This window comes from Leucoraja erinacea, chromosome 2 (assembly GCF_028641065.1).
Source record: "Leucoraja erinacea ecotype New England chromosome 2, Leri_hhj_1, whole genome shotgun sequence".
NCBI classification, from domain to species: domain Eukaryota; kingdom Metazoa; phylum Chordata; class Chondrichthyes; order Rajiformes; family Rajidae; genus Leucoraja; species Leucoraja erinaceus.
In genome coordinates, this window is record NC_073378.1 from 111,711,897 (window position 1) to 111,725,145 (window position 13,249).

The window sequence follows — 13,249 nt, forward strand, 5'->3', positions numbered from 1 at the left end:
TCCATCACTGACCCACCAATGAGAAATGGTGCATGGTTACATGAAGTTGAATAGCATGACGTTGATCCAGCAAAAGCAGATAAAGGATCATTAAACTAGTACGACAGAGTCCCTTGAAGGCAGCACTCATGACCAGAAACAATATTACATTTCACTCATATAGTTCATTTGACTGAAAAACATGCCTCATGACATCTGAGGGAGCACACTTACAATAATCATTTAAAAATGAATGATACAGTAGACCCTCGCAATAACGGACCTCTATATAGTGGATTTTGGTTATAGCGGACCGAGGCTCCCATTGCACCATGTTACCCAATGAGCTGACACCATGTGGCATGCTTCCGGTTGTGGAGAGTGAGCAGTGTGAAGGCGGAGTGAGTGCTGGGCCCATCCCTGGCGCACCACGTGTGGGGCCAGGGGCTCTGTGGATCCCCGGCCTGTGAATTCCTACTTGTTTAACCACTCCCCCTCTCCCCTCTTCCCCTCAACGCCACATTTTTTTCCCTCCCCGCCTTGGGACGCAATCCGATACGTCACCTATCCATGTTCCCCAGAGATGCTGCCTGACCTGCTGAATTACTCTAGAACTTTGTGTCTTTTTGTTAATCAGGATGTTGCCAGGATTAGAGACTATACACTATAAGTAGCAATGTTACAAAATTTTGAGATTTAAAAAATCAAGTCTGTAATTTATCCCATCAGATAAAGCATAAAAATAAGTTTAATTTGACACTTAATTCACTTTCATATCTCAAGTATTTAAAAAGTTATGGCCATTTTCATACTCAGAAATTAGCATCTTGTTCCCTATTGATTTTCTATGGACATAACATAAAAGCTGTGATCATCGACAGTCAAAAGGCCATAACCTTCTTAAAAATTAAGAGAACTGAATGAAATTTTCAGTTATCGTAGATTGAACCATTCTGAAACAAACATAAAATAATCTAACTTGGATGACCTGAAATTAAAGCATATAATTAGTTAGTTACCCAAGTGTAGCAAATTTCAAACTTCAATTACTAGATCTAAACATCTATCCATTTCTTAATAAATGATTAACGTTTTTAAATAGCCCAAGTGTCCAAATAATATTCATAAATAATTCACAATAAAACATGATTTTAAAATCTAATTTACATTAATTTATAGGCCAAATGGAAGGAATTTAGTGTTCAATTGCTGTAAATTAAAGTCAATTTTAAATCGGCTTTCTAGTGGGATCCTGTGAACGCGCTGGTTTAGAACGTTCACATTGCGCTGGATTTGTGCCTCAAATACCCAGAAAAATACTGCGGGATATAAAGAGCCCAAAATTAGCTACTCGCTATAGAAAACTTTATATACAGGGTTCTTAAGAAGCCCCTTTTAATGTAAAAATAAGGTACATATCTTTAATTGTTTGCTTTATAAAACCCTGGGGCTGCGAGAGGTCGCGGGTTTAGAGAGTGATTTTTAAACTACTATAACTATTATACAAGGCCATAAAAACTAATAATACCTTTTGCGACGGGGTCTTTCAGCGATTTTTCGTTAATGATTTACTAGGCTGAACATTTTCGATTGCAACACCCTAGTAAAAATCGCGTTTTAAACCCGCCCCCTCTAAACAGCGCCAAAATCACACACACGGCCTGAGGCAGATTCTCAGCCACGATTCAGGTAGGTTTTGTAACATACCTACTATAAGGGGTGGTTGGACAAATTTGGATAGGTTTCTCTGTAGTGTCGGAGACTGAAGGATGACCTGAAAGAAATTTGTAAAACTATAAGACACATAATTAGGGTAGATAGTCAAAGACCTCACAGATAACTTTTTTACCTAGCTTTTTTTTACCATGAGCAAACTTGGATGTGTTGCAATCTATCCTTTCTTCTAAGTCATTAAAATAAATTGCGATTGGATGAGTATCTAAGATTGATCCTTCTATCCCTCTAGCATTGTGAATATCCATTTCCTATTGTTTTTGCCCTTTAGCCAATCCTCCATGCATCAAATATATTTATTCCAATCCTATGAATCCTTACTTTTGTATTTTAAGAGAGGTACCTTATCAAATGCCTTTTAAAAATCCAGACATGCTTCATTTGTTACATACTCCCTTGTGTATCATGCTGGTATTTGATTTGTCAAAAATTTATTTCATAAAAACATGTTGGGTCTGCCTAAAAGTACACAAAGTGCTGGAGTAACTGAGCAGGTCAGGTAGCATCTCTGTGGAACATGGACATGTAACATTTCAGGTCGAGACCCCTTGACTCTGTCTAATCCTGTTGTACTATTCTACATTTTCCTTCATCGCCATCCCCTTTGTACTGGTTTCACACCATACACTTCATCTATGTAGCTCCCTCTCCCCTGACATCATTCTGAAGAAGCGTCTCGTCCCAAAACGCCCTGCTGAGTTACATCAGTTCTATGTGTCTATCTTTGGTTTAAACCAGCATCTGCAGTTCCTTCCTACATGTGATATTTTACATATTCAGTGATTGATTCCAACATTTTACTGAGGTCAGGTTAACTTGTCTATCTTCCATATTTTGTTCACTTCCACTCTTAATTAGAGATGTTACCTTTGCTACATTCCAATGTGCTGGGACCTCTCCACAATATAGAGAACGTTAGAAGATCATTACCAAAGCAACAACTATCTCTGTAACATTGGAATGCAGACTTTCGGATCTAGAAGATTTGCTGAGCTTTAGACCCATTTATTTCTCTAATATAAATGAATTCAGAGTACTTGAATTTACGAATTCTAAATCCACATTACTAATTCTAAATGTGCAAACTAATTGTTGCACGTATTTTGTTCCCTTTTAAATATGGAAATATTACTGTAAATTTAACAGCCACTTTTTTGTTCACTATCTTTGACAAGACTTGTAAATAAGGGAGCTGAATGCAGGGCTGAAGAAATCCCCATGTTGCCTGATAATCAAAGGCACAAACTACATATGGAGCTACATGAGAGCTACCGCATTGATTTGACCACACAAGAGAATGCAGGTGATGTGAATAAAGCATGGCACTGTACCACTAAAATACTGAATCACCTTCAATACTAACCAACTATTGCTTGCTCTGGTGTATTTAATTGATGTGCTGGAGTAAAGAACTGAAATTACTGGGCAAAATGCTAAACCGGTATTTAAGTTTTTTATGCCGACTTTGGAAAGGAAAATAATTCATAATTACACACAATTTTCTACTGCTGGTGGAACAAAGAACTCAGAAGGTCAAGCACCATATGTGGAGACAAAGGGATTGGTGATGTTTTGAATTGACCCCCTGAATAATGACTGAAAGTGTAGAAGGGACATGGACTGTATAAAGAGGGGGGGTGGTAAGCCAGGAGCTGGAAGACAAAAGAAACATTTGAAACAAAAAGCTTTTTTGTTGCATGGTATCCAGTCTGCGAAAAGACTATACATGATTACATACAGGGTAAAGGGAATAATGTTTGGTGTAAGATAAAGGACAGTAAAGTCCGAGTAAAGTAAGTCCGTATGTCTATAAAAGGGTAGGTGGTCGGTCATGAACGCTCTTTAGTTGGTGATAGGATGGTTCAGTTGCCTGATCATTTCTTGAGACAGAGGGTGGTGAATCTGTGGAATACATTGCTCCAGGCAGCTGTGGAAGCCAAGTCTTTGGGTATTTTTAAAGCGGAGATTGTTAGGTTCTTGTTTAGGTTAAGGAGAGAAGGCAAGAGAATGGGGTTGAGAGGGAAAGATACTGTAGTTCAGCTGTGATTGAACAGTTGAGTGGATTCGATGGGCCAAATAGCTTAATTCTGCTCCGATATTGCATGAACGTGTGTGAGAGAAAGGTACACAAAAATACTCAGACAGGGTTAAATAAAGAAGGGAATTAAAAGATAATGCTATTATAACAAATTTTGCAGAGTGGCCTATCACTATATTGTGGTTCTCATTAAATATGTAATCTTTTAGTTATTTATTCATTCATAGGATCTAAATGTCACTGACAGTTTCGTTTTCCAAAAATATTCTGCGCATACACCCAATCTATTCCTCTCATGATCTTATACATCGCTATAAGACCACCCCCTCATCCACCTGCACTCCAAGGAATAAAGTCCTAAACTGTTCAATCTATACATAACTAAAACTCTAATCTTGTGCTCTTCCGGTTTGCGCAGTTTTTCTATTTGCGCAAAAACAGTTTGCGATAGCGCTACGATTTGTTATCAGCTCACTCACCATTCTCCTGTGCTGCGAGTACAACAAGTTTAGTTCCGATCGGTAGTATATTCTAAAAGTTAGCGAGCTTTTTTAAATCATAAAAACCGCACGTGAGCAGATTGATCTCCTCTCCTATCAGTCAGAGCCACGCAGATTGGTCTCTTCTCCAGTCACTTCCCGGGGTGGCCCACCCTTTTCTGCACCAACACTTCTTTACTGGAGCTGAGGGACGCTGCGGGTGGCCGGTGGAGGTCTCCAACCGGACACAATTTTAGGAGGGACCAGAAGCGAACCGGTGCAGAGTCGGAGATGTCGCCAAACAGAAAGTGGAGACTCTGATCCCGGCGGAGGAGAGCATCCAGCGCCCACTGTGAATCCCAAACGCCCCGCCATCGCAATGCCCCGCAGCTCCAGTTCCTTCCCCTCTGGTCGCTCTCGCTGGCTCCTGCCCCCCTCACCCGTGATACCCCTCTCTCCTTCATGGCTCTTCCCCCCGTCTTTTCTATTAGCTCACCCCCCCCCGCACCCATTTCCCCCCCCCACCCACACGCCCACATAGGTGCTGGTGCTTATAAGCCGAGGATCTGGCAACTGATGCTCCACAGGGGCTCGCAAGAAGGGAGACGAGCGGCAACTTTGTGATCCTGGGGAGGTGAGGAAGGAGTGTGGGGGAGGAGAGGGGATAGAGGGAGAGGAGGGGAGTAGGGAAGGGAGAGGAGTTATGGAGAGAGGGAGGGAGTGACAGAGTAGGGAAAAGGAGAGGTGAGGGAGGCATTTGGGGAGGGTACGAGGAGAGGGAGGAGGTGAGGGGGGGGGGGGGGGGGGGGGGGGGGGGGGGGGGGGGGGGGGGGGGGGGGGGGGGGGGGGGGGGGGGGGGGGGGGGGGGGGGGGGGGGGGGGGGGGGGGGGGGGGGGGGGGGGGGGGGGGGGGGGGGGGGGGAAAGATATTGGGGGGAGGAGGGGAGAGTAGAGTAGGGTGGAGTAGGGAGTGGGGAATAGAGGGAGAGGAGGGCAGTGGGAGGTGAGGAGTAGGGGATGTGGGGAATAGAGGGATAGGAGGGGGTAGGGAGTGGAGAGGAGTTATGGAGTGAGTGAATTAGGGTAAGGAAAAGGAGAGGGACAAAGGTGAGGGTGCGTTTTGGGGAGTGGAGGAGGAGAGGGGAAAGAAGAGGGAGGGTGAATGCTGAGCTTCTGCTGTTGGAATAACCAACGCCTCACACCGTGATTAAGATCCGAAGACTTTATTAACGTTACAGAATATGTAACTTTTTACTAGCACGTTACTCTAAAAGTGTGGGAACAAGGCAGGGAAGCTTTCTGTAGCTGGGCGTAGCTACAAAGTATGACTCATAACATGAGTGACACTGATCTACATCGTCCATGTTAAAGAATTAAACATCAGTACAAAACCATTAAGGCATGCATAGTAATTGATAATAAACTGGAGGAAAGTCAAACATAGCCCGGGTACTTCACGACCGGCTTGCAAACACGACCAGCACGTGTGCGATAAAGACCATCTACGTATTTTCCCACCAGGGACACAGCGGTTGGCTTCACAGGTGAGGGAGACTGAACCAGCATTCCCGGTGATGAAACAGGAGACTGTGGCGCAGGCGAAGTCGCCACTGGCAAACCAGCCATTGCAGAAGTGGGTTGTTGTGCTGGCATAGGCGGATTAATGCCACTGGACACCGACAGAAGTATACTTGTACGGTCTGGATAATATGGAGGTGGAACTGACTCATTCACAGGCTGGATATGTTGTCTGTTACATCTGTAGTTGACGCCATCGGCACTGACCAGATATGAGTGTGGCTCAGAAGCAGTTCCAGAAATTATACCAATACGGTCATGGCCTACTTGTTTGGTCATAGCATTGTTTTTGAATGTCACGTTTTTGTTGTAACCTGGACTGGACTTCTGATGGCGGAACCACCTGTGTGATCAATGCCTGATCCACCACCGGCACCGACCGTGGCTCGGGTCCGCCTCGACATTAAATGTTGAACAGGTGGACCCAAAATGGGGTCACGGGAGATGTTGCGGAGGTTGAGTAGATCCAGGAACACGTTGGAATTAGCTCTGTACGAACGTTCCATGAGCTGTTTGGCACTCATGACAGCTCAGGTAGTTCATTCGACTGTATACTCAGGGCTGCTGGTAATGTGGCGAAAATTCCAGCATGCAGCAAATTCCTTGACTGGTAAATTGACTGCCGTTATCAGATAACAGTATGCCCGGAGCTCCATGGACAGAAAAATGGTGAGATAGCTTCGAAACCCCCCCGCGAGAAGTGGGGCTGAAAATCAACGTCAAACCATCCTGAATACAAATCGACGAGTACCAGGTACTGCTTGCCATGCCACTAAAATATGTCAGTTGCCACTGTAGACCAGGGGAGTGCAGGTGCCAGATGTGAAAGAAGTGGTTGCTTTTGTTGGTGAGGTGCCAAGCTGTTGCACACTGCACAGGACGCCACATTCTCGGTGATGTATTCGGCCATGCCAGGCCAGTGAAACATGCTCCTTGCCCGTAGGACAGTAGCTTCAGCGCCTGGGTGCCCTGCATGGACAGCGCTAAAATACTTGCTGTGCAGCGAAGCAGGGACAACAGCCTTGTGTCCTTTTAAAATAATGTCGCCTGCAAACTTGCTAATAATGCCTTGCACATTCTCATCCAAATTACTGATATAGCTGACAAACAGCAATGGGCACAGCCTGTGGTACACCACTAGTCACAGACCTCCAGTCCGAAAAGCAACCTTCCGCCATCACCCTCTCCTTCAAGCCAACTTTCTATCAATTCAGCCATCTCTCCTTGGATCCCATGCTATCTAACCTTCCAGAGCAGCCTACCATGCAGGACCTCCTATTGTTTTTTCTAAAGCCAACTGAATGTAGCCCCAAACTGCTCAAGTTTTCTTCAGAAAAGGGGATTAGTTTGAATATGTAATCAATGTAATAAGGTTGAATAGATGTAAATGTCTACGTTTCTGTTCTGCATCACAAAATGCAGCCTTCCTTTCCCACCAAATATAAATAAACAAAACATTGGATTGGATACTTGGCCATGTCTCTGTCTTTCTTTTTATATTGTCTTTGGTTCGTTAACATCAACCTGTATTGACAGACCTCTGTTTACTTAGGGCAATTATAGTTGAAATTACATTTAATATTTTTCTCACATTGCCCATATGTTGGCTCCTTCATTCAGTATGTTTTAACATGTTTATGCATTTCCACCAACAACTGTGATTATTATTTTACAAATAAAAACTAATCTTTTGGTATTAATTTTGTTTTTCTTGGGAAATGCCATTGCAACTCAGAAACAAGAGACAAAAACGAATGCTCCAAAGAGAAGGTGGAAGAGGGAAGAAAACTGCATTACCATTATGAAGTTAAAGAGGAAATTGGAAGGTAAACATGTCTGTTTATAAATCCAGCTTTATGGTAAATAAATTACTCTGTACTCTGCTGTTCAACAGATTACTAATAAAATTGATCATAAAATCAATATGGATTATTGCTGCAATTACTCACTATGGTTTGGTTGGTTGAGGATGTTAATGATCCTCCTCCTCCTCCTCAATAAAAATAGCTGAACAGCAAAATTAATAAGCTCGATTGCCTTGCAAGAACCATCTCTACCTCAATCATGAACTCTTAAAATCATTAAATAAATTGTATGTCAGTGAAAAAATCAGAGGTACATGGCTAATGATGTAATAACAAGTGTCTGATAGTGAGTTGCTTGTGATTACTGTTTCACCATTGTTGATGGCAGTGAACAATTAAGTAAACCATTAATTAATTCAAGCATTAATGCAAGCAAGCGAGTAATTCAAGCAAGTATTAATGTTAATTTTAGGGTTTTTCGCAAAATAGGTCAAATGAAATAACTAATTATTTGAAAGTCTATCATATGGAAATACAACTACGGTTGATCATTATAAATCTAAATACTCTAACTGATAACTGCTGGTTCAGATTCAGATTCAAACTTTATTGTCATTGTGTCTACTTTACTACTTTTTTTTTGCAGTTTTCTAACATTATTTTTCCCTTTACTATGTGGAACTGTTCATTAAAAAATGAGGAAATATGTGTAGATGTTGTTGATGTCAAAGCACAGTTGATATGATAACAAGTAGAGCAAAACATAAGGATCAACACTCTCATTGAATTTATATCAGATACAATTGACCATGGTCATGATTAATGAAGACAAGAGTTCCTTAGAGAAATATGCTTATTGCAGCTGCTTCAACTTGGTCACTAATCATAAAACAGTTTAACGGCATCTTAATCTGCTCTATACCAGTCTATGATGAGACTATAATATCCGGAATTCGGCTCACAAGTACCAAATAATACTTGCAGCACCAAAGTACCTGTCATTCACTGCTTTAAAGAATAAGCCAAACTAACACCCAAACATTTTACAGCACAGCTATTTCCGGATCACCTACCAACATTTCTGGGGCCTCTGCCAACCAAAACTTTTACTGAAAAGGTTATGTCAGTTCCACAGCAACAAAAGCAGATCGGAAGTTAGTTAGTTCTGTATTGTGGCTTATATATTGACCCCCTCAAAGCCCCTCTATAATCCCTGCCACTGAGACCAGTAGCCCACAAGGATAATATTACATGGATATTCCATCTGAATCACTCTCCATCACGGCTTTGCTTCATTGTACCACCTTTCCATGTTGTTTCCGATTCGGAATATGCAGCTTCCTATATGTTGTGCAGTACCATCACAACAGGGACTGCACTGGTTCAAGTAGAGAATCCACCATTACATTGTTAAGGGAACAAAGAATAAGCAAGAAATATGATTTTACAAACATCAATCAAATCATGATAAGTAATGTCAGAGTAGAGCACATCATTCACGCTCTAAACATTCCACAAAGTTTACTAATTTGTAGGTGGGATATATGGTGTCCATCTGCGCAATCTTCCACTGTTAAATTCAGGGGGCAATTTTGGAGGAATTGCATTAACGAAATGCCTAATTCCTAATTTTGAATCTATTCCCAAAATTGTGACTTGAACTTCTATAATACCTTTTAAAACTTCAATGTACACCAAACCTTTATATCCCGTTATCTTCATTTGAGGTGTTGCTGTTGAAATATGGGAAACCATTGGCCAATATAGTAATATCCTAAAAAACATAATGGTGATATTGACCATTTTTCTATTCTGTGACACTGAAGAGGTATAGATATTTCCCAGTCCACTAGGGATTCAAAAGGATTCTTGTCAAAATAGTTCCACGGGATTGTTATCATCCATCTGGTAAAGCCTTGGTTTAACATCTATTATATAGAACATGGAGCAGTACATCACAGGAACCGTTAGGCCCTTCATCACACAATGTGCCAAACATGATGCCAATCTCCTAAACTAATCCCCTCTGCCAGCATGTGATCCATTTCCCTATGCAGGTTTATGTGCCCATCTAAAAGCCTCCCACATGCCACTATGGTTACAAAAACTGGCAGTGCTTACCAAGCACCCACCACTCCCTGAGCAAAAAACTTGCTTGCTCCACACAAGTCCTTTAAACTCTCTCCATCTCCCCATGGCATCTAGTGTTTGATTTGTCTACCCTGGGGAAAAAGACTTTGACTATCTACTCTATCTCTGCCTCTCATAATTTTGGAAATTGTATCAAGTATCCTGTCAGCCTCCAACATTGCAAAGAAAACAGTCCAGGTTTGTCCAACCTCTCCTTATAGCTAACACTCTCTCAGCCAGACAGCATCCTAGTAAACATCTTCTTCACCATCTCCAGAGACTCCAAATCCCTCCTGCAATGGGGTGACTAGAAATTTACACAATACTCCAAATGTGGCCTAAACCAAACCGGCCTTGCAAATCTCCTTGAAATTTCCCTCCTCTCACCTTACAGCTATGCCCTCCAGTGTTTGCACATTTCCATCCTGGGATAAAGGTTCTGACTATCTACCTGTCATTTATATATTTACAGCACATCCATTCTAAAAAGGGTCTAAAAAATGTAAGGGTTTCTGATTAGAAATATTATGTCTGCATTCTTATTAATTTATCTACATCTTATTAATTTCATTCTTGCATGCAGTCTAATTTGTGTGATTTTCATTTGATAAAAATGAAAAAATTATCTTTAAGCTTTCCTTATGAATCACCTGATACAGGATTTTTTATTTTTTTTTGTTGTAAGAGGTTCGTATAGCTGTGTGAAGAGAGTTGTGAATAAACAGAATGGAACACATTGTGCAGCTAAATATGTTACACTCGGAAGAGGTATCAAGGCTTATGAAGAGCTGGCCATTTTATGCAAACTTAACCATTCAAAGATTGCCTGCCTTCTTAACAAGTTTGAAACTAAAAGAACGCTTGTGTTAGTGCTGGAAATGTATCCTTTATTTGATTGCTTGTTTCCCAATTATGTTTGGTTCAATGGATATAGGGGTAAAATACAGCACAGGAACAGGCCGTTCGGCCCACCATGTCCATGATGACCATGGTTTTGTTTATAATCCATTTCATTTGTGTATATTACTGAAGACACACTGGTTGCAAAATCTGTCTGTGTAGCACATGTGGTGAGTGTATTGTGGGTTCCCTGAATCATCTCTGGAGCTATTTGCTATTCATTGCTATTCATTTTCTCACTTAAACACAGAGCATCATATGCACAGTTGTTTATCCTGTCATGACCGGCACAGTGGCACAGCGGAAGAGTTGCTGCTATACAGCGCCAGACCCGAGGGTTTGATCCTGACAATGGCTGCACGGAGTTTGCACGTTGTCCCTGTGACCATGTGGGTTTTCTCCTGGTGCTCCGGTTTCCTCCCACGTTCCAAAGACGTGCAGATTTGTACGTTAATTGGCTTTTGCAAAAATTGTCTCCAGTGTGTAGGATGCAAAACTGAGATAACATAGTGTTCAGGTCATCATTGGTCGGCATGGACTTGGTGGGCCGAAGGGCCTTTTTCCACCCTGTTTCTCTAAACTAAACTAAAATTAGAAAATGCAGGAGAATAACTATAGAGGCAGGCAAGAATAGGAGAGAAACAGGAGTTACGTTGTAAGTGGAAAACGTTTCATGAGAATATTCTGATGAGGGTCAAAGATGCTGCTTTACCTGCTCAGTATTTCCAGAATTTTCTGTTCTAATTTCAGATTCAGTTTCTTGCTTTATATCATTTATAGTGTTGGTCAGTGTGTGACGTCCCACTAATCTTAATGTAGCAATATTAGAACAAGCTACTATTTTATGTATTTTTTAAGCTTCAAAAGCCATTATGACTTATCAGGAGTAACGTTACTGTAAACCCCAGTTGATCTCAAGTGGATAACCTACAATTTTCCACATTATATCCCATTGCCAACTCCTTTCCCACTCATTTTTTTGCAAGCACATTATGTCTTCCTTACAACTTACTAATGCATTTATTATCAGCAAATTTGGCTCAATTGCACTCACTGCCTTCTAATTAACCATTTTAAATTATTGATATAGATTGTAAATTACTGACCCCCCCCCCCCCCCCCCCCCCCCCCATCCTTGTGACGCTCAACGAGTAATTAATTGTCAATCCAAAAATGACCCATTTGGACCCTTTTCTGATACCTGGTCAATAAAACCGATGCTGCCACAAACAGCCTTATATAGAAAATTGTTTGCGTGCACTACATGCACTTAATGATTCCACTGTATGGTCAGTTTTTGAAGAACAGAACAGAATTAAGCAGAGCACAGTTAAAATGTATTGTGTCCGACACGCCTGACTGATTAAATGATTTCTGCCTGCAGCAAACATAGTGTATATCCATCACTTACAATACAAATTACCAACCTTATCAATATCATTCCTGTTATCATATCCATCCCAAGAAGCATTCCACCATTCAAATACAGTTAAATGAAGCTGTACAGCATACAGCTGAGGCCTTTGGTTCACCATGTCCATGCCAACAATACATATTTAAGAAAATGTTAATCATAAGTGGGAAGACTACTGCTTTTCTACTCAGAACCAACTAAGATTTGTGGGCAAAAGGACACAAAGTGCTTGAGTAATTCAAGGGGTCAGGCAAATCTCTGGAGTACATGGATAGGTGACGTTTTGGGTTGTGACCCTTCTTCAGATTTGTGGGGTTGATTTTCAGTGAATTAAAAATAATAACATTCTTGATGCTCTGTATCCAAGATCCTATTTGAACATATTACAGTGCTCCCAAGGAGAGCAAAATGCCAATATCGAAATGAATCTTTTATTAACTAAAATGATGGTGATTTATTCATCCTGCAGTACCTGTTCTTCCTTTCAGTTATACCATGATCGATTAATATTGCTACTATATTTAACTTCCTTAGTTCTGCACCTTTAAGTACCCTTAATTAAAATATATCAACTGTACATAAATAGGTGGAAAAAGGTAGTAATTTCATATCTTGAAATATTTTGCTTCAAAAGCAGACGTAAAACAATTCTCCACAGCAAATCTTTTTGAAGCAAAATAGAGAAAAACATTTTTCACACAGAGAGTGGTGAATCTCTGGAATTCTCTTCCACAGAAGGTAGTTGAGGCCAGTTCATTGGCTATATTTAAGAGGGAGTTAGATGTGGCCCTTGTGGCTAAAGGGATCAAGGGGTATGGAGAGAAGGCAGGTACAGGATACTGAGTTGGATGATCAGCCATGATCATATTGAATGGCGGTGCAGGCTCGAGGGGCCGAATGGCCTACTCCTGCACCTAATTTCTATGTTTCTATCACACCCACTGAAAATAATGCATGTTAGCTTGTTGTATCCTCTTTGTACATTATCCTGAACTATGCAACAGGTGTTCAAACGAAGGATTGCTGGATCACTTGTTGAAAAAGAACATTGTTGCAGAAGCTAAGGTAAAACTTTTTCTGTATTACCAATTCTCACCAATTATAAACTTATTAAACTTTTATCAAATCATTAACAGCAATAAAAGGATACTTTCTCAACCGGAAATTATGTAGCAATAAATGATTAATCTCTA

The 13,249-nt window shown here is 41.1% G+C and overlaps 1 protein-coding gene across 1 annotated transcript in view; it reads left to right on the top strand.

The window, feature by feature from the left end:
* The window catches only part of LOC129706003 (obscurin-like), a 395,075-nt gene that overhangs the window by 336,055 nt on the left and 45,771 nt on the right, over window positions 1–13,249 (top strand). The window contains 4 exon segments of the mRNA XM_055649977.1: window positions 2,889–3,016; window positions 7,513–7,633; window positions 10,428–10,622; window positions 13,061–13,121. Coding sequence (XP_055505952.1) covers window positions 2,889–3,016; window positions 7,513–7,633; window positions 10,428–10,622; window positions 13,061–13,121 — 505 coding nt within the window.